Source organism: Gymnoscopelus braueri (genome assembly GCF_963280865.1).
Source record: "Gymnoscopelus braueri genome assembly, chromosome: 19".
Lineage (NCBI taxonomy): Eukaryota > Metazoa > Chordata > Actinopteri > Myctophiformes > Myctophidae > Gymnoscopelus > Gymnoscopelus braueri.
The window spans coordinates 23,045,728-23,073,530 of NC_137621.1; the positions used below are offsets into that span (position 1 = coordinate 23,045,728).

Genomic DNA, 27,803 nt, shown 5'->3' on the forward strand with positions numbered 1-27,803 from the left:
CAACGTGTCGTCACCAGCAGAAGGGGCAAATCAGCCTGCGGGGGCGAGGCATTGGGCGTGGCATTGGGCAATGTTAAGTCAACCTGCTTTTTACCCCTCAAAGATGTCCGCAGCTACCAAAAGACACTTGTTGACGCCCCCTTCAGGATTTTTGGCACGCTCTATACAAACAAATCTCCTTTTAAATAGTTTTTTATTTTGATACATTTTTGTACTCTTTTTTTTGGCTGTGTGTCCTGAATAGGTTTTTTACTAATAAGGAGGTGTTAAAGTTGTACAATGCAAAATCACAAATAACGATTTTTAGCAACCTCTGCTGGTCACTACCGTCACTGCATACAATTTCCCTAGTCCTCGATTACCCAGAATTCCATTCGTTTTCACCGGAAGCCGGAAGCGTTTCAAAAAGCGATCTTTTAATTGTTTTATACTATCTACGGATCGTTTCTCTTAGCCAGTGGAGCATTAGTTACCATGAGCTGTGCTTTCTTTTTCTGTTCTTTTTCGATCTCCCAATCCTACATTATCTTAAAATCAGCGTGAGGTTCCTTTTTGTTAATAGCGCGGTAGTTCCTGGCCAAACAGGAAACCGTTGCGGTAGTTCCTGAGGACGTCGGCCACGACGTCATGACGTTGGCCAGGAACGTCATTTTCCCGGGAAAGTCCCCCCCGTACACGTTCAATAGAAAATATATAAATAAAAGGCTTCCGGGGGTGAAATTCACGGAGTGGGTGTTGTGAAACTTTTGCCACTCGCAAAAGATATACAATGTAACTTTAGTTTTGTTGAAAACGTTACCTAGTATTACTTTAAACTTTTTTTTTTTTTTTTACTGAATTCAAATGTCCTTCTTTAACACATTGACCGCCAGAGGTTAATCTCATAATGTACTCACCAGTGCCAACGTTTTATTGTTGTTTTTTGTTTTTTTCACGTCGCCATAGACGTCGTTAAAATCCTTAAGATTGATCTGTGCACTGTTTGTAAACATCGCGGACATCTCCCTGTGTCTACCAGTCCAAACCACGTGTCAAACGGGGCATCCATTGTTGAGTTAGAACGGTTTATGTTAAACAGTGATCAGCGAGGAGAAAAACTACAATCGAAGAAAATGGCGTTTCAGTGTGAACTTTAGAATGGGAGCCGGCGTGATCGTCAAAACCGGATCCCAAATAATTCTGTTTCCGGTGGTGTTACAATGAAATGTGCCGTACCGGAAAATTGAAAAAAAAAAAATTCGAAAAAAAGGAAAAAGCACCACAGTAGAACTACGGGCCCGGCGGTAAATGTGTTAATGTGTTGGGGTGACTTTCACTGAATGTCTGCCTAGTTTCTCAGAATGTTTAGCTATTTTCTCTGAATGCTTGCCTATATTCTCGGAATGACACGCCCAGAATAGGGATGCTAGGGTTCATGTGGTTAAGTTGCGAGTTTCTCACCGGTGAATCCTCAGGCATTCTCTCCGGCTGGTGGTATGGCTCTGTTCCATTCTCGACGACTGTGAAAACTAAAAACAGAATAGATCACTCAGTAACAAAAAAACACAGAAGGAGATGTTTTACAACCACTGGCAAAGAAATCTAACCACTAAGACAGGAATAAAATAAAATAAAGTATTGATAATGAAAGATGGGTAAGACTATATATTTAGGATGGGTCTAAAATGCATTATAAGCGCATTTGTAATGCATTATAATGCACTAAGGTATTATAACACTGGTTATAAATGTATATAATTATGCATAACAACTTAAGGTTTATGAAGTATTACAAGTGCTGGTCATAATGCATTATAAGTTCAGCGGAACAGAACATTATAACTACCATAACTTGGTCAGTTATAGTGTCTTTGTTATAAGCATAATTATAAACATTTATAATAACGAGTGTTATGAAGCCTCATAAGTGAATTATAATGCATTATAAATGAGTTTATAAGGCATTATAGACCCGACCTTAATATACACCGTCTTACCGAAGGATGCAACAGAAGACCAGTTCAGAGGCAATATTTTCATTAATAATCCTCAAAAGAGCAAATGAAGTGCCCTTTCTGTAACAACCGCAGGCTATCCAAACAGGATTGATGATATACAGATTCATAAATATTTGTATTTCTTATTGAGAAAGTATAGTATAAGTATAAAATAAAAGGTTGTCACGTAGCACAACCCAAGAATCCCAGTGTGAGGATTATTCGTCTCCTTCTGGGTATGCTTTTGTTGTCTTGAAGGATATTGATCAGCCTTGTAGCTGTGCTTCAAATGGCAATTTCTTTCAACACCAAGGTCTATGCTCTACCACTCTCACTATAGTTGATTTTTCTCTACATTTGTCTTTGTTTCCTCTTCTTTACTGAGGTTGACTGCTGCAGGAATTAAGAGGTCAATGATTTGCCCTCCAGTAGGGACCTATTGTATCACTGAGCAATTGAAAGAGCCCAGCCACCGCTACAAATAAAATACATAGAACCTAGTTTTCTTTGAGCTTTGCCCTTGGTGTATTCTGTAGACAGGTCAATGAATGAACGGACCGAAAAGAGAGTCTAGCACAATGGAACCCAAGGTCTTATTTCTCAATACTTCAGATGGCAGTTTGGGGAAATACAATTATATGTCGCAACCTTTGCAGCCTCACTTACAGGAAAAACACAATTGCATTTTTCTCCCTCTATGTCACCGCCTGGCTTTTTTCCAGATGCACATACTTCACTGTACTGGATCCTCACCATCATCACTGTGTTTTCTGGATAGTTCATGCCTACTGCTGTGGTCCGCCGCCACTTCCTCTGGAACCTTGTCCAAATCACTGGTCTGCACACACACATAGAGAGGACACACACACACACACGCACACGCACACACACACACACACACACACACACACACACACACACACACACACACACACACACACACACACACACACGCACACACACACACACACACACACACAGAGGGAAGCAGAGACACAAGAGTTGATGACTTGAACATAACAGACTGCAGCAGGGAGACTCTGTAAGGTTTGGAAAAGTGCCTTAGAAACTGCCACATGTGCAGTCTGACTGCATTTGGTAACTATTATCATAACCCCCGCTGGGTTCACATTACGTCTGTTAGGACTGATTTATACTTAGTTGTCCACCGGTGTCGTGCACCAAAATTTGCCGATCTGCAAGCTCACAACACATTGCCGAGTGAGGCGTAATAAGCTTGTATATCGGCTATTTCCGGTGCACGACACCCGTGCACAAGTATAACTCAGGCTTAAGCCTGCAAGTGACACACACCCATTCACCAACAGCTGTACTGGACAGGGTGGCCTCCAGCCAGCAGTGTTCACATCCACTTAAGAGAGAGCTGCCTATTCAAGCTGCAGATACAGCTTATAATATAAGTGATAAGCTATAAATAAGAGCTTTCATTTTGTTTTACACAAACTAGGGACAGGAGACTGGAGAGTGTAGCCTAGCTCAACAATCTATCCAGTCCATCTAAAGAGCTGTAACGTGAGCAGTCCCACACACATCCCTTTCTTCATTGCCCTAACCACTACCTTTATTGGTAGTGTTTACTGCTGCACAGTGGCCATATCTAAGGAGAGCATCGACTTTGTATGTCTGACTTGGACTAAACATAAACATTCATAATGCTTGCTCTAAACTGTGATAATCTTCTTATCTTAATGTGCCTGTGTGTGTGGAAAACTATCGCATTTAATGATTACAACAATACAGTAATTGAGAGAGACAGAACAGAACTATAAGGGACTTGATCTAAAAACGGCAGCAGGACGGGAGGTCAACAGTATGTAACGTCGAGCCCTAATCCCCCGAACAAAGACGAATGCAAGAATAGTGGCATTCTGGTCTTTGTTCTGTACTGTTCTGTTTTCTAAACTTCATAACATCTTTCCCCTCCCATTTTAAAATACAGTAGCATAAATGGGCCATGAACTTAGTCCAATAGGGCTGTAACATTTCACCCCTTTCAGCCTGGCATCCCTATTTTGGGCATGTCATTATAGGTGAAATTTTCCAAACTTTAAAGAAATACCGAAAATAATCTACAACCATTGCGATGCGATGCATTGTGAGCTTGTAAATCGGCATTTTTTGTGCAACACTGTTGTATGAGAAAGTATAAAATAATGCTTAAGTGGTTAATCAGACTAATCGATTTAGATGGTTGTACAAAATCAATACGATTTTTTTTGCGTTGATTCGTTGACATATTTAAAAAAAAAAGGTAAAGAAGAAAAAAACACACTTCTCGATGATAGAATAATCGCTAGGAAAGTAAACTATAATTGCAGCACTAAACTTGATAATGAACCGGCTGAATCAGCTGTACTTACTGAGAGACTGTGAGGGGACTCAGAACCACTGGTTCTCTTGGCCTTCTGTGCCAGCGATGTCCCCATCCTCAGAGCCTCGTACACAGGGTCCACCCTTTTACCACAAGCTAGACAAACAACATAGAGAAATACAAGCAGCTATGAGGTGTTGACAAAAGACTGCTGCTTAACTGTCAGACGGTTGATGCGGAATCAAGGTATTTACACACCGGGAGCGTGATGTCATTCGTACAGGTTGATGCATTCATTCGTGGTGAAAATTCTACCTCGTTGCGAATACAAATTGTTTATCGCTGCATAAAATCTGCGTTCTGTGTGGATGTTTTCATGACACAAACAATAGTTTGAAGAAATATATATTTTTGGGTGAATTAATCACACGAAAAAAGAAAAGCATATGCTCCCGGTGCGTAAGGACATTTAGACTGGAAGAAAGTGTCACTTGGATAATGGTTAGACTGGAAGAAAGTGTCACTTTGATAATGGTTAGACTGGAAGAATGTGTTACTTGGATAATGGAATTGGCCGCTGCCCGCTTCCATGCATTTCATTCCGGAGGGTTGAAAGCTAAACTTTATCACAAAAATGAAGATGGCTGTCCTCACCAATGGGCATGACTTCCTTGATGATCCCAAACTGTTCCTGAATCAGTAATGGGGAGCTGTAGTATCGTCGAAAGCCCTTTGGCTGCAGAAGGCAGAGAGAAGGGCAACAGAGGGAGGACAAAAGAGGGGACGGGTAGCAGACAGAGCCATTACATTGAGGGATGGATCGATATATAGAGCCACAGACAGCTCAGCATCCTGACACTAAAATACATAACCCCACTGATAATGTGCTGTTAAATCTCTGCTATTCTGGGCGAGGGACTGCTCCTCCAGCCAACAATGCAATATGGCTTTGATTTTTCAGCAAGCAGGCTAACTCAATCAGTCCCAGGCCAGTGACTCTGTAAACCTAAAACAATTTAAAAAGAAAGCTAACTACTATTGAATCATAGCTTCACAGTCCATCCTGCTGCTCACATTTCATCATGCCTTGAGCAGTATCACTACTGTCCTCCCTGTTCACCTCTTTTAGTTTTATATGATCATAATGTTATGCAATGTACAGAGTAACAGCAACATTCTAATGATGACTTAATATGCAAAGCACAATTATATTAAAAGAAAAGACAGCATACAATGACTTTAGGAAGTTAGTTGCTTAGAGTGATATCGATATTTTCTGAAAAAGTTTGAGAGTGAGCTGGTGCTGTTGTGGGGACGGACTCAAAAACATTGTGTTTTTAGTATATAGGGTGTAAGTTGAACCCTATATGCTCTGTTGACATGGACCCCAGGGATCTACAGTATCCTTGGCCCACTCGTTTTCCTCTACATCAAACCTCTTCACCAAAAACAGTCGAAATAGGGTGTATGTGGTTATGGCTAATTCATACTTTGCCGGACACAAATGACACATTTTACACTGAGATATAGTATGACGCCTTTAGTTCCACTGGTTAAAGTTACTTGCACGTTATCGTGCAAGTTCACATAAGGACAGGCTTCAAGCCTCTATCATTTATCTATCCATTATCTATCTGTACCCACTGCCTCCTATCTCATCATTGAATATCGATCTATGTTGAGTTCTTCTCACACCCAGCAAAAAGTGACAAATGGGTAAAATTCTCCTCTATCCTCAGAGGAAGTCAACTCATCACAGAGGATAATGATAGATGTAACTGCAGTCTATGAAATATATATATAGCCATTTTCAGTGTTTAGATGTTCTTGGATGTACTTCTGTGAGTGCTGGGTAAACAGTCAAACAATGCTGAACAGCCAAGAAGTGCTGTAATTAGAATGCTAATGTTTTCATCTTCTTTTTCGTTAGCTACACATTATTGCAGACACACACACTATTAATGCTTTTGCGCAGTGCTGTATACATTACGTTTATTATTATTATAGTTTTATTTCAAAATAAGGAGAGTAACTTCCGATACAAAATGTTCTACATCTGGCTTGAGGCTTCTGATTAATTTCTTGCACTGCACTGCCTTTTTATTCTCATATTATATATATATTTTTCAAATAAATGTTTTATTGTATAATAATGTGTTATAATGTGTTTAACACTTTGTTTTAATGCTTTTAATGTTTTGCGTAAAGTAATTTGAATTACCTTGTTGAAATGTGCTATAAAAATAAACTTGCCTAGCCTTGCTTACACTATCTTTGTTTATATTTGGCATGATAAACAGTTGGTGTAATCTGTATCCCTAATAGCTCCTGATTAATTCTCCATTTTGCAACACTCACAAAGAGAAGGCTAAAATAAGCAACCCTTGAGCTGTTCGAGCTCCTCTCGAGCTGAGATGTCAGGCATTCAGGGGGAAATTCATTAAGGAAAAGCGTAAAAAGAGATTGTGCTTAATGCAGCTTAAATGAACAACATCTTGTTGCGTGGCCTTTCATCCACTGCACACTGATGCGATCATTTACACTATTTCTCAAGTTGCATTTGAGAAATACAAAACAACTCTCTAATAATGTTCAGTTTGTTGTTGGTACAGTAAATTATATTCTACCTTTATTGAATTATTTCAAATAGCCCAAACTGTTCTGTAGCTTATATTTGTCGGTCTATGTACAGTATATGTCTGTTCCCTGTCTGTTTTTATTCATGCCTAAGATCAAATTTACTTTGTGGATTAATCAAGTTTTATTGACTTATCTTTATTTGTCATGTAAGTGTAAGTAAGGGTGACCATTTAATATAACTGAATTGTATCAGATGGGATTTAAGCTGAGACAAAGGCGAGCGTTATTAATGTCACGGTCAACCTGAGTCATATTTTGAGATTTGAAACTTACATAAGCACAGAGTTATATATATTTTTTATATATACATTTTGAGAATCTTAATAAAATAAGAGGTATCTTTTTGTGGTTCTCAGGCCAAGAGAAATAAGCACGGATGTAGTGTCCATGTTTAGAGCGACCCTAATTTAGAGCAGTACTCCACTGGGAAATTTTCCATTTTTATGTGTGACCCCTCAACCTCATTTTCCACTCCTGAAAGCTGATCCTATCGCCAAAGAAAGCTCATCCTCAAAGCATTATATGGAAAAAAGTAACAATCGGAAAAGAGGGAAAAGCATTTGTCTTGCTGTGTCTCGTGTCCCATGTGGAGTTTCAGGGTTTCGGTTCAAATGTAGACAAATGATATCAATGACATCAAAGCTACGGTGGATGAGAAAAGCCATTACAACTCACCCTGAACACAATTCAAACAATCCCCAAGAATGCTCCTACAGTACTGTATACAAAGGGTGGTGATGCAAAGGTTGCATCACCACCCACATGCATGATTACGGAAAAGAATTAACCCCCCCCCCCTCCCAAAACATAAATAAATGCTCTCCCTCCTTCCATGAGGGACACATGCATTCGAATGACGGAAACATGATTTATACTTAGCTGCACGCCGGTGTCTTGCACCGCACATAGCTGATCCACAAGCTATTTGCGGTGGCCGGTGCGCGACACTGGCACGCAGTTACGTATAACTCTGGCTTAAACAGTCCCAGTTCAGTAATGACTGCCAGTGTCCTGGACTGCGATAGAAGATGGGAAAATGACGAATGCTGCTTGGCACAGGCCTTTGTGAGCACCCCCAACCCCACCCCCCACCACACACACACACACAACCCCCCGTACACCAATACCAGAACCAAAATGGTCTCATTATGATGCAGCCCCACAGATGGGAAGAGAAGACATGAAGAAGGCTACACACAACGCACAAATAGAGAGAGAGAGACATGCTGATTATACATTAAGAATAACAATATTAATTATAATGTTAATGGTAATAATCATTGCCAAATAATAAATAAAGGACCCCACAGGCGTGATCTGAGATTGAATAGACAACCTTATGTAGGACATTGATTTAATTATGATAACGATTTTTTTGTCATACCGCAAATCTCTTTGTACTTCTCTCTCCATGAACTATATGAACACTGTGGTTTAATAATCCATCATTTGATTATTATGCTGCCGTTTTGCATGCCTTTGTATTAACAAATCCTTACAACACCAGCAGGCTATCTCGCATCATAGGAATCAGAAAAGGTAATGATTGCGCTCAAGTGCAGCATGGCGCATCTCTGACCATGATCAAAGGTATGTATGACAGCTTCAATAGTGGAAGAGTATGAACAGTAAACTGGACCTGAGTTGGCTCTGTACCTGGACAGATTTTTTCTGTCTACACCAAATCTCTTTGCCAAAATACTTTGGCTAATGAATAAGCGGCAGCTTTGATTAACAGGGATGAGGATGATGATGAAGATGACAGCAGATGTAGCAGTTCTCGTACACATGAATCTGTGAGTTCTGTGAAAGTGCACTCTGAACCTCATCTATTCTATTTAAAGTTGATGTTTTTAACGATGGCAACTTTAACATTCCCTCTAACTAGGAACTGCTTAACTGTCAATAGCTCAGCATTTCATATTCTGACAAACACTGCAATAAGACAGTCACAGGAATATACAAAGTATTGTTGAATGCTGACAGTCTATATACAGTATATCATCATACTATAAAGCCACAAAATCTCTGTCCGCAAAACAATCTCTGTCCGCCACAAAATATGTCTGTGTACAGAATCTCTGTCCGGGGCATAACTCGGGGCACCATAGACCAAATGGTCCCAGATTTGGGGTATGAGCTTCAGATGACCCCTTGATGGAACGTGCCAAAGGGCAATGAGAGGTAGCCTGGTAAACCCTCCCTCCGGAAATCTCATTTCCATTTGATTCCAGGAGTGAGTCTGGCCTGATCGCCCATTCTGCAATATTGGCTGTGGGCTGGAGTTGGGCGGGAGTAATACCGTTGACTGACAACCCCTTCAGCCAATGATCGTTTTTCCCCTTCAGCCAATCAGCAGTTCACCAGACTAATGTGACGCAACGGGACTTTTGAGACGGCCATGCCCAAAATGGGTTGCCTTATTCGGATACATGCGTGTCATTGCCCGCCCCTACCGGTTCTCTAAATTTTTATTTTTAAATAGGCTCTGTCATGATTAATTGACCACATATATGAAGTTAAACAACTAAATTCTATCCAAACGATATCTTATAAGTAAATTCCGTGCCTCAAAATAGAAGTTTGAGAGCTTTTTGAAGTAAAAAAAACAGCGGAGAAAATACCAGACAGAAAAGATGGCTGCCGTTCGTGTTTTGTCGGCTGCATTCAGGCTGCACTCGGTGCCATTCGGGCTCACTCGAACTCGCCACCTGATTGGCCAACTGTCGCTGTCAATCACAGAACGATGTGCGACGACGCTGATAGGCTCGGTTTTTTGGTAATGCGCTAGAAACGCCCATACAAGCCATCAGGCCAGACTCACTCCTGGAATCAAATGGAAATGAGATTTCCGGAGGGAGGGTTTACCAGGCTAAATGAGAGGGGCTTATGCTGTGTTCACACTGACAGATACAAAGACACATCAAACGTGTGTAGCTGCTACAAAAGTAACAACAGCTACAAAGCTACAAAAAAGCTCAGCTGGTTTTAACTTCAGATACAAAGATACAAAGCTACAAAGCTACAAATATGCTGTGTAGCTTCGTATCTTTGTATCTTGTATCTGCCAGTGGGAACGCAGCGTTATGGATCCAAAACCAGGCCTGAGGAGGAGGCACAGGATTTTTTTAATCCGGAGGTCTGAGGCGGAGGCATCGGTTCTACAGCAGGCTTCTCGGGTTCGGTCTATCAGACTAGGCAGGGTTTCGTGAGACGTTTGTGTTGTATCGCGTGACGTTTGTGCCAGGCGTCGCGTAACGTTTGTGCCGGGCGTCGCGTGACGTTCGTGCCGGGAACGACTTCAACTGTTGGTTATTTAGGAGATCTCTGATGGTTAAACCAAAGAATAGTCAGAAACTTGCACAAAAAAAAGTGCTCTTTATTCGACGTTTCGGTCGTTAGACCTTCATCAGGACAGACAATGGTTATATATATGCTGCTGGTTATTGACTGTTGGCTATCAGCAACTATCTTTTTTCATATTACATATACTAAAGGGCGCTGTCCTAGTAGTATAAATGGACCCTGGGTTAAATAAACACTCACAAAAACCCGGAACAAAACAAAAAACATCAATTCGGGGTAGTGCCCTGTTGCATATCAAACTGGGGGTCATTGAAAAGAAAAGGTTTGAAAAACACTGGTGTATTGTATCCACTGATAAACTGCACCCTTGTCAACACGTTTGTTCAACATTGTCGTCAGTTATTATATTGCCAATTATATATTATTGGCACTATCTATATGGCAATTACAGAGATAGTGATTGTGATCCTGCTCTTACCAGTTTGCCCATGCAACGCTGCTGCATATATAGTACTCCACTCTCACACTTGTGGTGAAGGCTCATCTTGCAGGCTTTGCATCGCAGGCCGTGCTTAGCTGTGTTCCCCGCCAGAAAGACCACATGCTTAGCCGTGGTACCTGACAGACACACGCACACGCACACACACACACACAAACACACACACACACACACACACACACACACACACACACACACACACACACACACACACACACACACACACACACACACACACAAACATCATGGTCAAGTTCTCTTTTCTAAAAGGTAACATCAGTCATGTGATGTCACAGTTAGAGGATGAAGGACAGATCTCATTACTTAGGTGTCACTTAAGGGATGACATTGGAGTCAGCTGCCTGAGGTTTCAGAGTCAAAACAAATGATCACTCTCCCACCTCCACATGTGGAAATACTAAGTACATTTCAACAGTTTCTAGTTGGCTCATCATTAAAGGGGCATGTTTTAATGATTGGCAGGATGATAATGTTATTATTTATTTGAAACCTCAGACCAAAGATCCCTGATTAGTGCATTTTAATATTGTTTACATACAGTGTGTAATAAGTTAACTCATTTCAACCTGTTGTATTTTGGCCATATAGGCAAACAATTTCTACAACAGTGAATACCTGTATAGCAGATCTTTGGTTATTTACCCCATTCGTTGTACAGCAAATAAGGCTTAAATGGTTATGGTCCTCTGTCCTGTGACTTCTAGGACTTTTATGACTTATGATGCTTTCTATGCCCACCCAAGTTGTTTAGCTACATTTAATAAATGAATGCATGAAGTGTCTGTTAAGTAAATGTGGAAATGTCAGATTTGTTTTACAAATTAAGCCATACATTTGATACTTTCAAAGATGTTCAGAAATTGCTAAAATGCTAATGATCTACACAAGACAACCCATCGCTTTGCAATATGTTGTTATGTGACCTTGTAGATAGGCTATGATCTCTATTTTTGAGAATTCTAGCCTTTTTTATGTTTTGAAAATGTCTGTACATTTATGACATGTCCAAAATAGGGATCTCAGGGTAAAAGTGGCTAAATGCTTGAGTATCCAGTGTTACTTCCTGTAAAATACATTATTATTTACTGAGTAAATGTCACAACATTTGACTGCATCTTTCACCAAAGGCAAAGAAAGAGAAAGATTTACAGCATCCCTGATACTTTCAACAAAGTTGTACCCAAATGCAACTTCACCCGAGTATACCATTAAATTCTGCTAGTGTAACTACTCAAAACAAAAACGTAACAAATTAAAATTGGAACTCACGTAATCCAATATTCCTCATAAACCACTACTCCGTGTTTTACGTTTAACCTTCAAACCAACCCCATTCCCATCCAGCTCTTCACTTGGTCTGCAGCACCCTGTCTGTCTGCACTGCACCCCACACACACCCAATGAAAAATGACTCAGTGATGATGCATTAAATTAAGATTAATCAACTTTGTTTGTGAACTCAATTTATGAAACAGCAAGCGGTCTGTGTGCATGCGAGCACTTGCGTGTGTGTGTGTGTGTGTGTGTGTGTGTGTGTGTGTGTGTGTGTGTGTGTGTGTGTGTGTGTGTGTGTGTGTGTGTGTGCACGCATGCGTGTGAGTGAGTGTAAAATGATCAACAGGGAGAGACAGACGGAGCCACAGATGGATAAAGAAAAGGGTCTTAAGAGAAAATGAGGAAGAAAGACTTGTTTTGGGTGGAGAGGTGAGGAGAAGTAATGAGAAAGAGGTTGTCGAGGAGGGAGGAGGACCCACACACTGATGATAACAGATGTTCTGCACCATCTTCTTGTCTCCCTGCCAGCTGACTCCAGTTTCTAATGAGTGGATCCCTGATTAGTATATGTGTGTGTGTGTGTGTGTGTGTGTGTGTGTGTGTGTGTGTGTGTGTGTGTGTGTGTGTGTGTGTGTGTGTGTGTGTGTGTGTGTGTGTGTGTGTGTGTGTGTGTGTGCGTGCGTGCGTGTGCGTGCGTGTGTGTGTGTTGAGAGAGAGTGCCTGCGTGGTGGGAGGGAAGGTAAAACTTTGGCATGTACTGTATGCAGTAATTTGAATTCTGATAACCAATTTATACTTGGATGTGCATCGTGTCTCGTACCGAAAATAGCTGATCTACAAACTCTGTGCGCAACTTAAATCAGGAGTAAATGAACACACATTTCTGCCACAAATATGCCCACAGATAGAATAACTGATCTGTGACCTAGAGATTAATGTCAGTCAATATTGCCATGTTTGCAAAATAAATGACGTCTTTTTAACAATTCTAATGATTAAAATGTGAATAATGTCAAGCTCTCCTGAATACCTGTTACAAATGTATCTATTTTGATGTAAACCATTAAAATGATCCTGCAACAGTATATTACTATGTACGCTCCAGAGCACACGTGTGTGTAATTAAGCACTAATTATTGCCGTGGCTCTCTGAGCTTATATATATATAATTTAAGAAGCGTTAATGCTAAAGCCAGGCTTAGGTTTCAAATGACTACAGATCTGAGATCAGTGCTGATTTTTCCCAGTCCAGTGAAATAATGTAGTGTCCACCAGAAAGTAACAGTTTTGTATCTGTAGTCTCTGTAGAGAGACACTTTCTAGACAAGGCTTTTTTGTATGACAGGCTGAAAATGATCATGCCACACTGCAATACAAACATGTTACCAATTAGCATTAAACAGATGTTTACAAACAACAATAGCGTGCAGTTTGGCGGTGTTAGTGATTAGAAGCAGGTTTACCTCATACCAGTGTTGTCATTAGTTGTAGTCAGTCAGCTGTGTGTTTCCAGCTCTTTATTGATTAATCAATGTGCACATGCCATGCTCTGGCACACAATCTTTGTGTGCATGTGAAAATGTGGGCTGCAAAGGATTCATTGATCCCTTTCTGTCAGTGGGCATGCAAACACAGTATGTGTGTAAATCATTTTTCTTTTTTCTGAGACGCATTAATATACAGTGCATGGACAGTCGGACAGTCTATCTACATTATGTTGTCAAGCTGATAAGAGCCTAAATTTGGGAATAATTTGTTACTGAATAAATTGTCAGTTGCACTTCAGTGAGTAGTCTGTCATACAGCAGCGTTATTTTTGAAATAATAATTCCAACAGGTGATGTGCAAAATAATACATAATTAGTGTCAAGATGAGGTTAAGCAGGAGGGTAGAGGTGATACTGTGTTGTAAATATGAAATAAAACATGACACCAGATCCGTGAACAAGACAGCAAACATGAGAAGCTGTGCACTCTCAGGTGCAAATCTCCTCATGGGTATTTTAATAGCCAGAGGGGAAATAAATCTGTGCATGCTGAGCACACGTGCTGTAATGTGAACTTCTTTCCAATGGCATGCTGAAATGTCAGGAACCTGAGACTTGTACTGCTTAACTGAGCCTGAGCCTGGCACAGGACAAGAGTGTTAATGATATTGTGAGAGAAACCAGAGACGCGATGTAGATCTGTAAACCACAGTGGTGGGTCAAAGATCACAACAACAGCAACAGCGGCAACACCAACAATGTAAACCACAGACAACAGTAAGCCAAAGACTACTGTTGATCCGGTTGTGGTATAGAATTTTAGGCCAAGCTAAGTCAGGTCAACAGGAATCATTGTCCAGTAGACTATATCAATCACATGAACCCTATCGCCCCTATTCTCTGCGAACATTCAGTGTTATTCAAGGTGTTGGTGTTGACAGAACAACATAGCCCTGGAGGACCCCCGTCAACTAAGAATATAGGATTTAAGTGGTTAACAGGCAAATCTCTGTCAGATATTCAATTCTCAAGATGCTTGTAGTCGCAACCATTTTGTATGACCCTAGCTTTCGGACTCCCTTGCTATATGAAGTCCTTTCCCAGCTCTCAGGCTGGGCCACTGGACATTGGCAAGGGGGCAAAAGACACCCCATGTCAATCTATTGTTGATTGTGGTTGTCTGAGAGCTGACTCATTCCAATTTACAATAACATGACAGCATAATGAGAAGAGTTAAATGGCCTCAACTAGAATTGGGAAGAAAACGACGTGGCTGAGCAGGAAGACACAAGCATCTCACAATGCCCCCTCCTCCCCCAATAATGACTGGGTCAGATGGGCCATGTGTCTGCTCTAATGACAGAGTGGGCTGTGGGCGTTTGCGCATGTGCGTGCGTGCGTGCATGCACATGCATTTGTGCAAGCGTGTATGGATGTGTGTTTAATTGCTTGACCTCGACCCTGACCATTACAGTACACTATAAAATCTTGAGGGTTAATTTAACTCTGAGTGTATAAATGGACCCTTTCGGGTCCCTTTGGTTCCATTTTTACAATTTCAGAGTTAAATTAACACTCAGGATTCTACTGTTTATAATTTAGATTATAAGGGTATGGTCACAATAGCAGCCTTTAAACAAATAGGCACCACCTTTTTTACTGTACATTAAACCCTATGGGAAATGACCAAAAGTGTGCTGGTCAGAACCTTTTCTGAAATGTAATTATGATGTGGATTTCTGAACTTGTACCCTGGCACACCCCAGCTGGAACCTTGAGGTTGGCTAATCAGCTGCTTCTGGTTATGCCAAAAACAGCCCAAAAACTGAGGTGACCAAGCCTTTGAGGCAGCTGCCCCTAGGCTCTGGAATAGCTTGCCCCTTCATATTCGTGGTGCCCAGTCACTGAAGGCTTTTAAAGCATTATCAAAGACTCACTTTTTTCTATGGCTTTCAACTCTAAAAACTTTGTTTTTTAATGTGCTCTATAAATAAAGTTTGAGTTGAGTTGAGTCCAATCACGGAACACAACTGCAGAGCTGCTTGTCCAAGCTAATGGTCTTTCAGAAGACTAAGCACAGAGTACATCCCATCACAATTACCTCAACTATGCAGATGACATTGCCCTAGTCTCGGACACAGCAGAGAAAGGAAGAGAACTACTACTGGCAGTAGAAACGGAGTCCCGGAAGATTGGCCTCAAGCTCAATGCCAAGAAAACAAAAGTAATGGCATTTAACACGGAGGACAAAAACATTGCCATTGCCAAAGGGATGGTACTCGAGGTAGTCAAGGACTTCAAATATTTTGGTGCCTGGATTGCTTCATCGGAAGGTCCGTAGGGCACTTGCCTGGAATGCCTTGCATGGGATGAGGAGAGTGTGTAAATCTGACATGGTAGATGACCACAAGAGGCGGCTGTTTGTGGCTACAGTGGAGTCAGTACTACTGTACGGGGGCGAGATATGTACACTCACAGCACAGCACGAAAAGGCCCTGGATGGAGTCTACTCAAGAATGATGCTAATGGCACTTGATGTCATAGGGGGACCACATCAGAAACATGGACCTCTACGGAGGCCTCCCGCAGGTCACGGACAAGGTCAGAGAGAGGATGAGGCTAACAGGGCACTGTGCCAGGCACGCGGAATTGGCAGCGAGTAAACTGACACTGTGGGAACCAAACCCAAGGTGCAGCAAGGAGGGGAAAGAGGCGCACTACCTACGTAGACACACTGCAGAGCGACTGCGGAGCTAGCAACACTGCAGACCCTGATGCTAGACAGGAGGGTGTGGAGGGCAGCAATTCAGGAGTATGAGTTGGTGTCGGCTAGTCCGCACTCTCGCATTGCTCGATGGTCTATTCATATATCGCAATTAATCAGAAGGTTGTGATCCAGCAGTGTGAGCTCCAGGTGACTCAAATCAGCAGCCATGCCTGGCAGCAGAGCTGAAAGGCGGGAGAGGAGAAACACAGAGACCTCGGAGCTCATCTCTGGCAGCTTGTCTATAAAAGATCAATACATTTTAGGTGTATTGATCTTGATTAGAAATATTCCATCTTGATTAATTTCCCATCTACACATAGTTTCAAACTTTGTTTTCAATATTCTGTATGTTCCATAGAGTTATATTGAAGTCTGTTTCAGTCGATCACGCGACTGGCCCTGTCTCCCTTATTCTCCTTCTTTCGTCTTTTCCTTTTTCCTTTTCAGCAGAAAATGTGAAATATGTGAACATACCCTAACTGAGGAGAAGTGAATGGCAGCACTCAATTGCTTCCTCTGGCAAGCGCTCTTTTAGCTCTGCTTCAATTAATGCCCATCTTTCCTTCACATCACAGTAATAAGACTGGACAGCAGCCAGATAAGTCACACCATCTCCCTCTCATTTTGTCACCCTTTCTTTTCTCCTCTTTTGCTTTCATACTGTCTCAATTTCTCCCTCATTTGACATTCTGTCATCCTGTCCCCACACAATGCAGCTCACTCTTCCTCATTTCCTGTGTAAATGACCTTTGTCAATGGCGAAGGCAGTACTCATCCTCTTCCTCCCTGTTCCACATCTCCCCATCAAAACATTGGTCTAAGCAGCTCTCTTTGGTTTGTTATCAAATGTTTATGTTTTACTTTCCGTACCAAAAGAAAATGAAAAGAAAAATACAAAAGTAACAGCAAATAGATAAATTACACTACAGACAGGCAGGTTTTCCACAAATCAGCAGGATCTCATATCAGTCTAACTTGATTATGATTAAGTTTGGGGTCAATCAAACTGGCCATATTTATCTCTGGGGATTATCTTTGTCTTTGGGGGAGGGGACCTTATGCTTTATTTAGATAGAGAGAGTAGATATAGGCAGGAAACACAGGGCAGACATGCTGGGAGAGACGAGGGTTGGATTTGAACTGGGGTCGTTGCGACTCACGAGGAGGAGGATATCGTTGCTGTCGGGTGGAAACCTTGTACGCTCAAAAGTGTTACTTTTCAGGAGATGGAAAAAAGAACTTGTGTTCTAATGGATCCAATGTAGTTATTATTTAGTCACACACTCTTGTTAATACTCGTCTATTTTTACTACTACTGTGTGACACTGTAGTTGTAGTGTGACAAAGTAGCGTATTCATTTACAAAAAACAGCGACAATAGGGTCAGTGGCAGTACACTAACTTGCTGAACCACCAGGCACTCTGTGATTTTTTTTTCTCTGTGATTTTAATGGAACAGATTAAGGCATGTTAATTGAACTAGATTGAACACACATGCACACAAGTGGGGGAAAAAAATCCTTTAAGCTTGCCTTTTTTTTTCGTGAAATCCGTGACTTCAGATTGACAGTTGTTCTCTGTCATAATGCCATATATATCGTTGCATATTTCATCAACGCAATGTTAGAGAAATATTGTTATGGTTAGAATTATAATCTTATGAGTTCTTTCTGTAGAATTGTGTAGCAATGCTTCAACATTATTCATCCATGGGCATCAGTAAGAGGTTATTTTAAGATTAATTAATCATATTTTCAGTTCTGCTCTTAAATTATATTTCACCTCCCATCAACCAAAGATACAGTTCCAATTCATTCTCCAGCACATACATTAGACATTCATTTAATAGGCCAATTACAATGTGGGGCTGCAATCAATAACACTGCATCACTCAAGTACTTTTATGTAATAGCGAAACATACTGTATACAAATGCCACTGTCTACAATTAATTAAAAATAACACTTATTTTTATGAAGCAAGGGCACACAATGCACGCCGAAGGCAGGTTTTCCAATTAAAGAGCTGTTTTTCATTACATGTATCTTATTCAAACACATTGTTGGACATAACAATAAGAATAACCTTGAAAGGGGTACATACTCAGAGAATGCACTCACTAAAGACATAATCAAAAAATAAATCATAGCTGGCATGTTTCTGAAAAACCTTTAGTGTATAGGATTTATTTTCGCCTAGAGCTCACCAAGAATTCTCAAGAGTAAAGGTTCAGGGAACAAATTATTATATTCTTCATCCTGAGAGGTCATAATCAGCATGATTGACCGGTAATCTGTTCATTTAGTCACCGTTTTAGAAAGTCTTGTTAAGGTGCAACCTTAACAATTCAGAAATGCATCAGCTTTGCAGCTTCTAGGGGGGGGGAATAATGTTGCTAAACAGCTTTTATGACATTGGTAATTGTACTGAAGAAATGACCATCAGAGGGTCCAATGAGAAATACCCCACTATGCTGAAAAATACCCCCAAAAGGATGATTGTTGGGATTTAACAAAAGTCAACATAATCTCATCTCTTAGATCATTGTAATGATCTATTTATTGCCGATGATGATAGCATACAAATAAACCCTAAAGCTGCAATTTTACTTTTATTTACAATGCAGAAACAGGAAAGCTCACATTTACTGATTTACTATGGCATTTCGTCAATGTCTAACATTCTTCTGCTACAATATATTTTGTTACATACCATAGAAAAACATTTAGCCTACAATGTTCCAGACAAATAGCATTTTACTTTTCTGATAAGGCACAAGGACATGTTCCCTTACAAATAGTCAGTTCAGCTGAATGCACTGGAAAAATTAATCTTAGATGTATCCAGGGGCTGAATTACTTTTTCTTAAAGGAATGAGTGCATACCTGCAGGTAAATGTGTTCAGCGCTCTATAGAATTGTAACAAATTAAGTTAGCTTAGCCTTCATCTCTGATGAATGAGTGAGAAAGCACAATAATCTAATTGAGCTTTTTCATTATGGATGACACTTTCATTTTGTGGAGACTTAGATGTAGTAAATCATCCAACTGTAGGTGCAAGGTGGGTGTTAAGTATTCATAATCTGCCCTTTGTAATATTAGTATATTGCTACTTTTCTAATATAAGCCTTTTTTGATTGATTGAATACTTTATTAACAGTTTGCAAATAGTACAGAGGTACGATTTTACAATGTTTGTTAAAAGGATAACACAAAAAGCCCTAGGGGCTTGTTTCTATCGTAGTCAAGCATTGACTGGCTGTTTCTTTGTAATGGATTGTGTACTAGAGTCCAGACTAGAGTTTTTTTTTTTATGTCAGGGGAAACTCATGAACATTCTCGGAGCCTGTGGTGTTCCCAAGAAGATGGTACAGATGATAGCAGCAAGCTATAGTCGGACTTGAGCCAAGGTTCTGACCCATGATGGTGAGAAGAGTTCAAGATACTCAAGATACCCTACAGGGTGATACCATGGCCCTTCTTGTTCATTGTGGTGATGTACCATGGCCTGAGACTCACAATCGGTGGCAGGGAGGAGACAATGGGTTTAACTCTCTTCCCAAGGAAGAGTCAACGAAAACGTCCCATCACAATTACAGACCTCGACCTATGCAGATGCCATTGCCCTAGTCTCGGACACAGCAGAGAAAGGAAGCTTACTACTACTGGCAGTATAAATGGAGTGCAGTAAGATCGGCCTCAAGCTCAATGCCAAGAAAACAAAAGTAATTGCATTCAACAGGGAGGACAGAACCATTGCTACTACCAGCAGGACGGTGCTAGAGGTAGTGGAGGACTTATAATATCTCTGTGCCTGGACCGCTTCGTCAGAACAGGATCTGAAGGTCTGGAGGGCACTTGCCTAAAATGCCTTGTATGGGATGAGGAGCGTGTGGAAATCTGAGATGGGAGATGACCTCAAGAGGCGGCTGTTTGTGGCTACATTAGAATCAGTACTGCTGTACGGGGCCGAGACATGAACACTCACAGTACAGCAGGACAGAGCCCTGGTTGGCGTCTACACAAGAATGCTACAAATGGCACTTGATGGCACGTGGGGGGGACCACATCAGAAATGTGGACCTGTTCAGGGGCCTCCTGTGGGTCACCGACAAGGTCAGGGAGAGAAGGATGAGGATGGCTGGGCACTGTATCAGGCACCCGTAACTGATGGCGCCAACTCAAGGCATGGCTAGGAGGGGAGCAGAGCCGGCAACACTGCAGAGTCCCAGACCCCGATGCTGCATAGGAGGGAGTGGAGGGCGGAGATCCAGTCCCGAGTCTGTGTTGGATAGTCTGTACCCTCGCATCGCATATACTGTATATACTGTATATACTGTATATGTGTCAAATACTGACATCAGTTGTGCTACATATATGATATATAATACAGTTGCTGAGTCCAAGGCTTGTGATGTGCACTGCAATGTTAATTTGTCCATTATCCAAATGTACACAATTTACAAATAAACTGAAATGGTCATTTAAGCCAAAGCTCTCTCTGAGAACTTTTCAATGCCTGATTCTTTTGTCAGCCACCTGACGAGCTGTCTGGGGCCTGCTGCGGAATTGGTATGGGCCACTCTGGTCACCACTATCCAGTAAGGGCTCCCCTTATAGAAGATCCCACAGGTACAGCTACTGTACGCTCAGGTCTGGGGCCGTAGTAACCAACGATGAGGGGAAAACTAGAGCTTATATTCATTCATAAGAGGACAGGTAATATCCTGTCTGTATCTCCACTGACTATCAGATACACAATCAGAAGAGAAGCATAGAATAGCCTAAAAACAGTTTTGCTTCCTCTGATTGCCGCCAGGTGCTCAGTCAATCCTGCGTATTAAAAACCACCAGAAAAGTGGAAGTAGCAGTGCTACAAAGTAGCAGGCTGCCAACGCATTTTGCTCTGATGAAAGCCAGAGCCCCTATCAGAGCATAGGTCAGAATGACCTGTTTCAATGTGGGAGTCAGTTGGACACTTGAAGCCTCCCCAGTCCGCCAACCGGGACCAGTCTGTCTATTTGACGATTCCTCATTCTACATGGTTGACTAGTTTTTGCATCGGACTGAACGCCTCTCGTCTCCTGTCAGATCGAGACACTCTTTAAAGCCAAATGGCCACTGGATACTGATCACATTAAGTGCAGAAGATAATAAATAATATACAAAACCTAACTGTGAAATGAAAAAAAAAAAAAAACTTTAATTAGGAGGTAGAATTCCCCAGCTCCTCCTGGCCTGTCTTTGAGCAAGACACTGACTGAACCCATAACTGCTCTTGATGGGCAGTTTGGTGCGTTGCATGTTTGCCTTCTCTATCAATGTGTGAATGTGAATGGCTGAATGCACAATGTAATTGTGCATTTCTAGGAATGCAGACCATTCTCTGAGGTCCTGTTATATTACAGTAATACCATGTTCGTTAGTAAGTCTGTAAACTCAGATTTATTAAGGTTGATTAACACTACAGTATGTTTCAACACCAGTGTCACCGAGGCAGTTTCCTGTACATTTATGGAACTGTTTTGTCGATTAAAGTGATTCTGACTGTGCTCACATTGCAGCTATCACATGCTGTGTTCCCAGACGACAGAAAAAGGAGAGAATCAGGGGTCATCATACCATACCTACGATCATGTGGTTGCAGACGTCACAGAAGGTGGGCTTCTTGAAGATATGCTCCATGAAGCAGTGGCCTGCTGAGTCGAGTTCGAACGCGTTGCGTGCTGGGGAGCGTGATGAGGAAGGCGGGGCAGAGGGTATAGCTGGAGGCACCGGAGGGATGGAGTGGGGGGGCGCCATCTAGGGTTGTCACGATGATGAAATATTAGACGATTAATTGTCGCACAAATAATTGTGATTAACGATTTAACTGTTTTTGGCATTGAACATTGGAACATATCCTATATTAAAATTGCCTAGCAAATCAAAATTACATTTATGTTTGCCAAAGGGCAGATATGACAAATAACTTAAATATACACAGAAATTACTTACAATGACCAGTACCAATAATCAAAATAATGTACTATGTCCAAAACAGAGCATACATTTTATCATTTGATACATACATTTTTTACGAAATAAAAAATAGTAAAAAAAAAAAGCTCAAAACGCAACGTGCCGCATTGTGAAGCCTATAGATCGGCTACTTTTGCTATTTTTCAACAGATGAATTTATACAGATAAATTAATCTGACGCTTATGCAAAATACTTGCGATTATCTCAAATAATTGCGATCAGGCGATTATGTAGTAATTGTGACAGGCCTAGCGCCATCCCGACCGTGCTGAGATGCCCCGTGCTGATACTGCTGCCATCGCAGAGCAGCTCTGTCTTGTTGTCGTGGCTACTTCGGAAGAAGTTGTCGGCACTCTTGCTGCGGACGGTCTTGGTCTTGAAGGACAGGGATCGCTTGAGCCGCTGCAACTTAAAGAGAGGGAGATGAGAGAGGGAGGAGAAGGAGAGAGGAGGCAAAAAGAAAGGAAAAAAGGACATAATGCCAGCGTGCAGAAAGGACAGAAAGTGAGATTGAGAGACAAAAAAGGAGAAAGTGGATTGTGAGTGCATCAGTTCCATTAATAACCTTGTAGAATAACTACCTTCAGATTAAATGGCATTGGCAGGACGTCGGATGTGCAGCAAAAGCTTCTTTATATAGAAAATCAGTGGATGTACATTTTATACTTTGCACTATTGTGCGAATATAAAAAACTACTTTTTTATTTTTTTTCTACTTCCAGCTTTCAGTCGCAAAGCTGGTACATGCAGTTTCTTAATCATTTGTTTGCCAACAACAGAAAATGTATTACCAACTAAATGTATTCATTTTTAACTCTCTTTTCATCTGTAAATAATATAACTTTGATTAATTAACATGAATCATTAACCATGTTAACTATAAAGTTACAACAAACCTATTGGAATTTCACAGACTCATCAGTAAAATGTCCTTAGGTAATGCCAATTTCCTCATTCAGTCCTTTTTTCCAGACAGTTCTTCTTAACTCCTTAAACGTTATACTTAGTTGACCGGATTGCGGTTTCCCAACTTAAGGTCTCTATACGAGGCCCCCTCCTGTTATATGTTTTCCCTCTTCACTAAATATCTTAGATCTGCTATTTTCGCCAAACATTACTCCCAAAATAGGGATGCTAGTGTTCAATTGTTTAAATTGCACTCGGATGGCCATCAAAAAGACCATTGCTAGGGGCAACCTCTCATTGTTCAGAGGAAAGCTTTAGAGTTCCCCCACCTTGAGAGGTAATGCAATTTCCAAGGTTAGGGTGATGCATCATTTCAACACTATTTATAAACACACTGTGTTGCCGTCTCTGACCACAGCCTCTATTCATCTCATTAGGGTCCTCTTTAACACAAATGCTATTTATAAAGCTGCACGACTGGTGACAGCATCTCCTCATTTACCCTCCATATGAGGACCTCCCCTTCAACAATGTAATCCACTTTTTCCCCCCATACTTCCCAGTATAGTAACACATTCCAGACTACATTGCTATGTCATTTTATAGGGCTGGTTTCTGTCCAGTCCGGTGTCTGACGATGCAATATTAAAGAACATATCTATATTTTAGGGATGAGTGGAGAAAGGGTGACTAATCATCCATTATGTCTCATAACATAGAAGTGGCAGAGGCTCAGGAGGAACTGCAGCCATCTTGGAATCGGAAGGTCCCTGGTTCAATCCCTGGCTCAATCCATGGCTCCTCCTGCCGGCGTGTCGAAGTGTCCTTGAGCAAGACACTTAACCCCTAACTGCTCCCGATGAGCAGGTTGGTGCCTAGCATGGTTTCCTATGCCGTCGGTGTGTGCATACGTACAGTACTAGAGCATTAGCTATGAATACACACAGAAAATCTGTGCTCAGTGGCACACACACACACACACACACACACACACACACACACACACACACACACACACACACACACACACACACACACACACTTATTATGGCAGTACATTTGAAAGTATGTGTTTGTGATGACGATGACCAATTGATCTTGCTGGTAAATCTAGAAACAATCAATTAGGAACCGTTCTCTTCCGCACGCACACACGCACGCAAGCACGCGCACACACACACCGCGGCGCACACGCACACGCACACACACACACACACACACACACACACACTACTTTCTTGGCCTCTCACAGCTCCCTCAGGAAGGCCACATATCATACAACTATTATTTTAATGTTTTATGTATTGCTGTCACATTATCTATATCTAATACAGTAAATGACTAAATGTTAGTTTTTCCGCTGGGTAAAAACTAAGCAGTTAATATTCTATATATTAAAAAGAAATTACTGTTTGGAGAGAAGTCAGACAGTGGTTTAATGCGATACAGTACATGCACTTAAGAGCTCATGCTGTTGATGGTATTATATATCTATCACATGAGTTTTACCCAGCCACATGGAGAGACTTCTACACAGTCAAATAATCAGTGTTAATTTAACTCAGAGAGTTTACCATAAAGCATGAGATGTTTAAGAGGGGACAATAAAGGTAGGCTAATGCAAAACAGCTAGGCTTACTTTTTCCTTATATTCTTAGAATATATTAATATGAATTATATGGATAAAAAAAACGAAACGGGCAAGAGCTTCTTCAAGAAATAAATGTGTATATTAGGCAGCAATGTGTGTTATAAATGTGATATTAGCCTATATCAGCAAGTGAGGTTATTTTATAAGGGCAATAAAAGCTGTGATGTGAGACAACTTTTATCTTCATGTAGGCTACATGCAGGAATGCTGTTATGATGAATTTAAATTGGCAGTACACGCTACAGATCGCAGACGAGTAGATCACTCTCTCACCTTGCGCTTCTTCTGCTCAGCCCTCACAGTATTCTTAAAGGTGGAAGAGAAACAAAATCCTCAGTGTTAAGCCAGATTTATAATTGGTTGCGCGCATAGCCCGATGCGTTTTGAGCTTGTAGATCTGCTACTTTGGATGCTTTTGAATTTGAATCCTGAAAATTAACAGTTTTGACATGTGAGGTTTCCACCCTACAGAGACGATATAAACCTTTATTTAACCAGCAAAAAGATTGAGACTTAAGTCTCTTTTAAAACAAGACAAACAGTCATTTAATTTGCACAACTGAACTGACCATGGATAATTTAAATTATAATTATATAATATAATCAGGTAGGCTAGAGAAGCACCGTCAGCTTTTTGATGGTTGTGGTTTTAACCACTAAGCAGTAAGCACTATTTTACATGGTGTGGTGTCGTGTGGCAAAAATAGCCTATCTACAAGCTCACAGCGTGTCACGGATGCAATGCGTTGTGAGCTTGTAGATCTGCTATTTTTCCACACTGACATTTTTTGAAAATCTTTTTACATTTCGGCCTATAATGACATGCCCAAAATAGGGAGGTCGGGGTGAAAGAGGTTATAAAGGTCAGAGAGGTCTAATCTGTCTAACTGCCTTGAGGAGAGCAATAGAAAGTAACATTATGGCTGTAAACCCCTCAACAACCATGATTAATAGCACTATATTTCACTGGTAATTGTATTACTGTGTCTGTGGGCGATGAGTGAGTGACCCACATAAATGACAGAAGACCATAAAATGCCTGTGGCAAACCTGGAACTGTTGATCATGTTCTCATAATTGTATCAGCCAACTGTTGTTCACTTGAATATAGCCTATACCATAAACTGGAAATCTTATACAAGGAAACAACAAATTGAAGAAGTTCTGCTTTTCCACCTCTATCAAGTTATTATGAACAAACTAATTAAGACTAGACTTTATAGGCTACAATATATAGCTACTGAAAAAAGGCTTGTATAGACTAGCCTAGGCTATTAAGTAATTCTGAATATACAATTGACATAAGCAGCCTAATAGAACAATTGTGGACTTATCGATTTTGTTATTGTAATTCAAACACGACAAATGTGGTAATAATCAGTGCGATATTGTGCTATGAGCAGACAGTAGGCTTAATGCCACCCAGTAGGTGTCCATACCCGACAGACACCAGGGTCTACATTAGCTCAGGAAGACCACCAGCCACTGCAGAAGTGCTAATTATGTTGTATTAACATACTCTACTAGTTAATACAACTAAAGTGACAAGCTATAGATGATTTATGAGGCTTCAATGAAGCGACTCTTTGTGTAAATGTCTTTCATCAAGTCAGGCAGAAATTCCATCACAGTCATAGATGTATTTTATCGAGTCTGACTTTTACTTTCGTATCTAGATATGCAAAAGTCAGAATCGATCAAATGCATCTATGATAGTCTTGATCCGAGCCCGAGGCTAAGTTGATCAGGTGTTCTTGTAATAGATTTGAGCTCTATATACCTTGGTCTCCGGCTGGGTGACACTTGTCGCCGGTGACTGAGGAGGCGTCTCTCCGTCGTCCCGTTCGTCATCTTTCCCGTCACTTTGGTCCTGAATCATGTTGGTCGGTGGGATCATCCTCTCGCCTGTCTGATGTTCAAGATCTGTTGCGACGAGAGACTCTATATATTCTCCACTTGAGTCTCGAGTTTCCACTTCGACACTTTGGTCTACATAATTATGTTACATTCGCAACACGTGCGTGAATTAGGAGGACAGAGAAGTCCAAACGTGTGTCCACGAATACCAAAACGCTCGGCCCAAAACACAGTCGCCCCGGGCCAAATCCGGCGGTATTCACCTGGTAAGACTATTTCCTAAACGTAACCTCAGTAAACTATGCCTAAAACTAACCTTAATTATTCCTTAACGTAACCTCAGTAAAACGGTGCCAAAACCTAACCTTATTCCTAAACTTAACCTCAGTCAAACTATGCCTAACCCTAAACTTATTTCTAACCTTATCCTCAGTGAAACAAATACAAGAATACAAGAAGCACTGGTCCACGAAACAATGGGGGCGAGCGTGTTTTGGGGCGAGCTTTCCGGTTACCGTCCAAATCGTGTCCACGCCAGACAGTCCGAGGACGCGCTGTGTTGAGAAGAAAAGAACCGATGTGTCTGGATCTGGATGAGGGAGGCACCCACACACAAATATATGAACCAAACCACCACCAAACAACTCATAGGTCTGGGACAGCGTTCAGTTCTGTCCAATTATAAGTTGAAAGTCAATCGAGGAGTTGTACCTTTTAAATCGCGCAAAGGTCGCTTCATTGCCGTGCCAAAACAGCCCCCTCCGAGTCCATGTGTGCGCTGCGTGCGCTTCTAACGGCTAAAACACTGTGGCACGCGCTGCTGCTTGCTTGGCCTGCTGTAAACTTACAGATGGGCGGAGATAATATGAGGGAAGGAAGGAGGGATGGAGAAGGAGGGAGAGATAATGGGAGGGAGGGAGGGAGGGAGGGAGAAGGAGGAAGAGATGATGGGAGGGAGGGAGGGATGGCGAAGGAGGAAGAGAGAATGTGAGGGAGGGAGGGAAGGAAGGATTCACACAATGCTGTTGAGTAGCCTACTCTTTGATGTGTCAGTTAGTTGCTGTT

The 27,803-nt window shown here is 41.3% G+C and overlaps 1 protein-coding gene across 1 annotated transcript in view; it reads right to left on the reverse strand.

The window, feature by feature from the left end:
- stac (SH3 and cysteine rich domain) overlaps positions 1–27,032 on the reverse strand; it is a 40,103-nt gene extending 13,071 nt beyond the window's left edge. The window contains exons 1-9 of the mRNA XM_080413660.1: positions 26,662–27,032; positions 25,155–25,187; positions 22,583–22,732; positions 21,930–22,104; positions 10,733–10,872; positions 4,963–5,044; positions 4,358–4,464; positions 2,730–2,814; positions 1,441–1,508 (exon numbers count right to left, since the gene is read on the reverse strand). Coding sequence (XP_080269786.1) covers positions 1,441–1,508; positions 2,730–2,814; positions 4,358–4,464; positions 4,963–5,044; positions 10,733–10,872; positions 21,930–22,104; positions 22,583–22,732; positions 25,155–25,187; positions 26,662–26,778 — 957 coding nt within the window. The 5' untranslated portion in view covers positions 26,779–27,032. The remainder of the gene's footprint in view (positions 1–1,440; positions 1,509–2,729; positions 2,815–4,357; positions 4,465–4,962; positions 5,045–10,732; positions 10,873–21,929; positions 22,105–22,582; positions 22,733–25,154; positions 25,188–26,661) is intronic.
- Between the last annotated feature and the right edge of the window lie 771 nt (positions 27,033–27,803).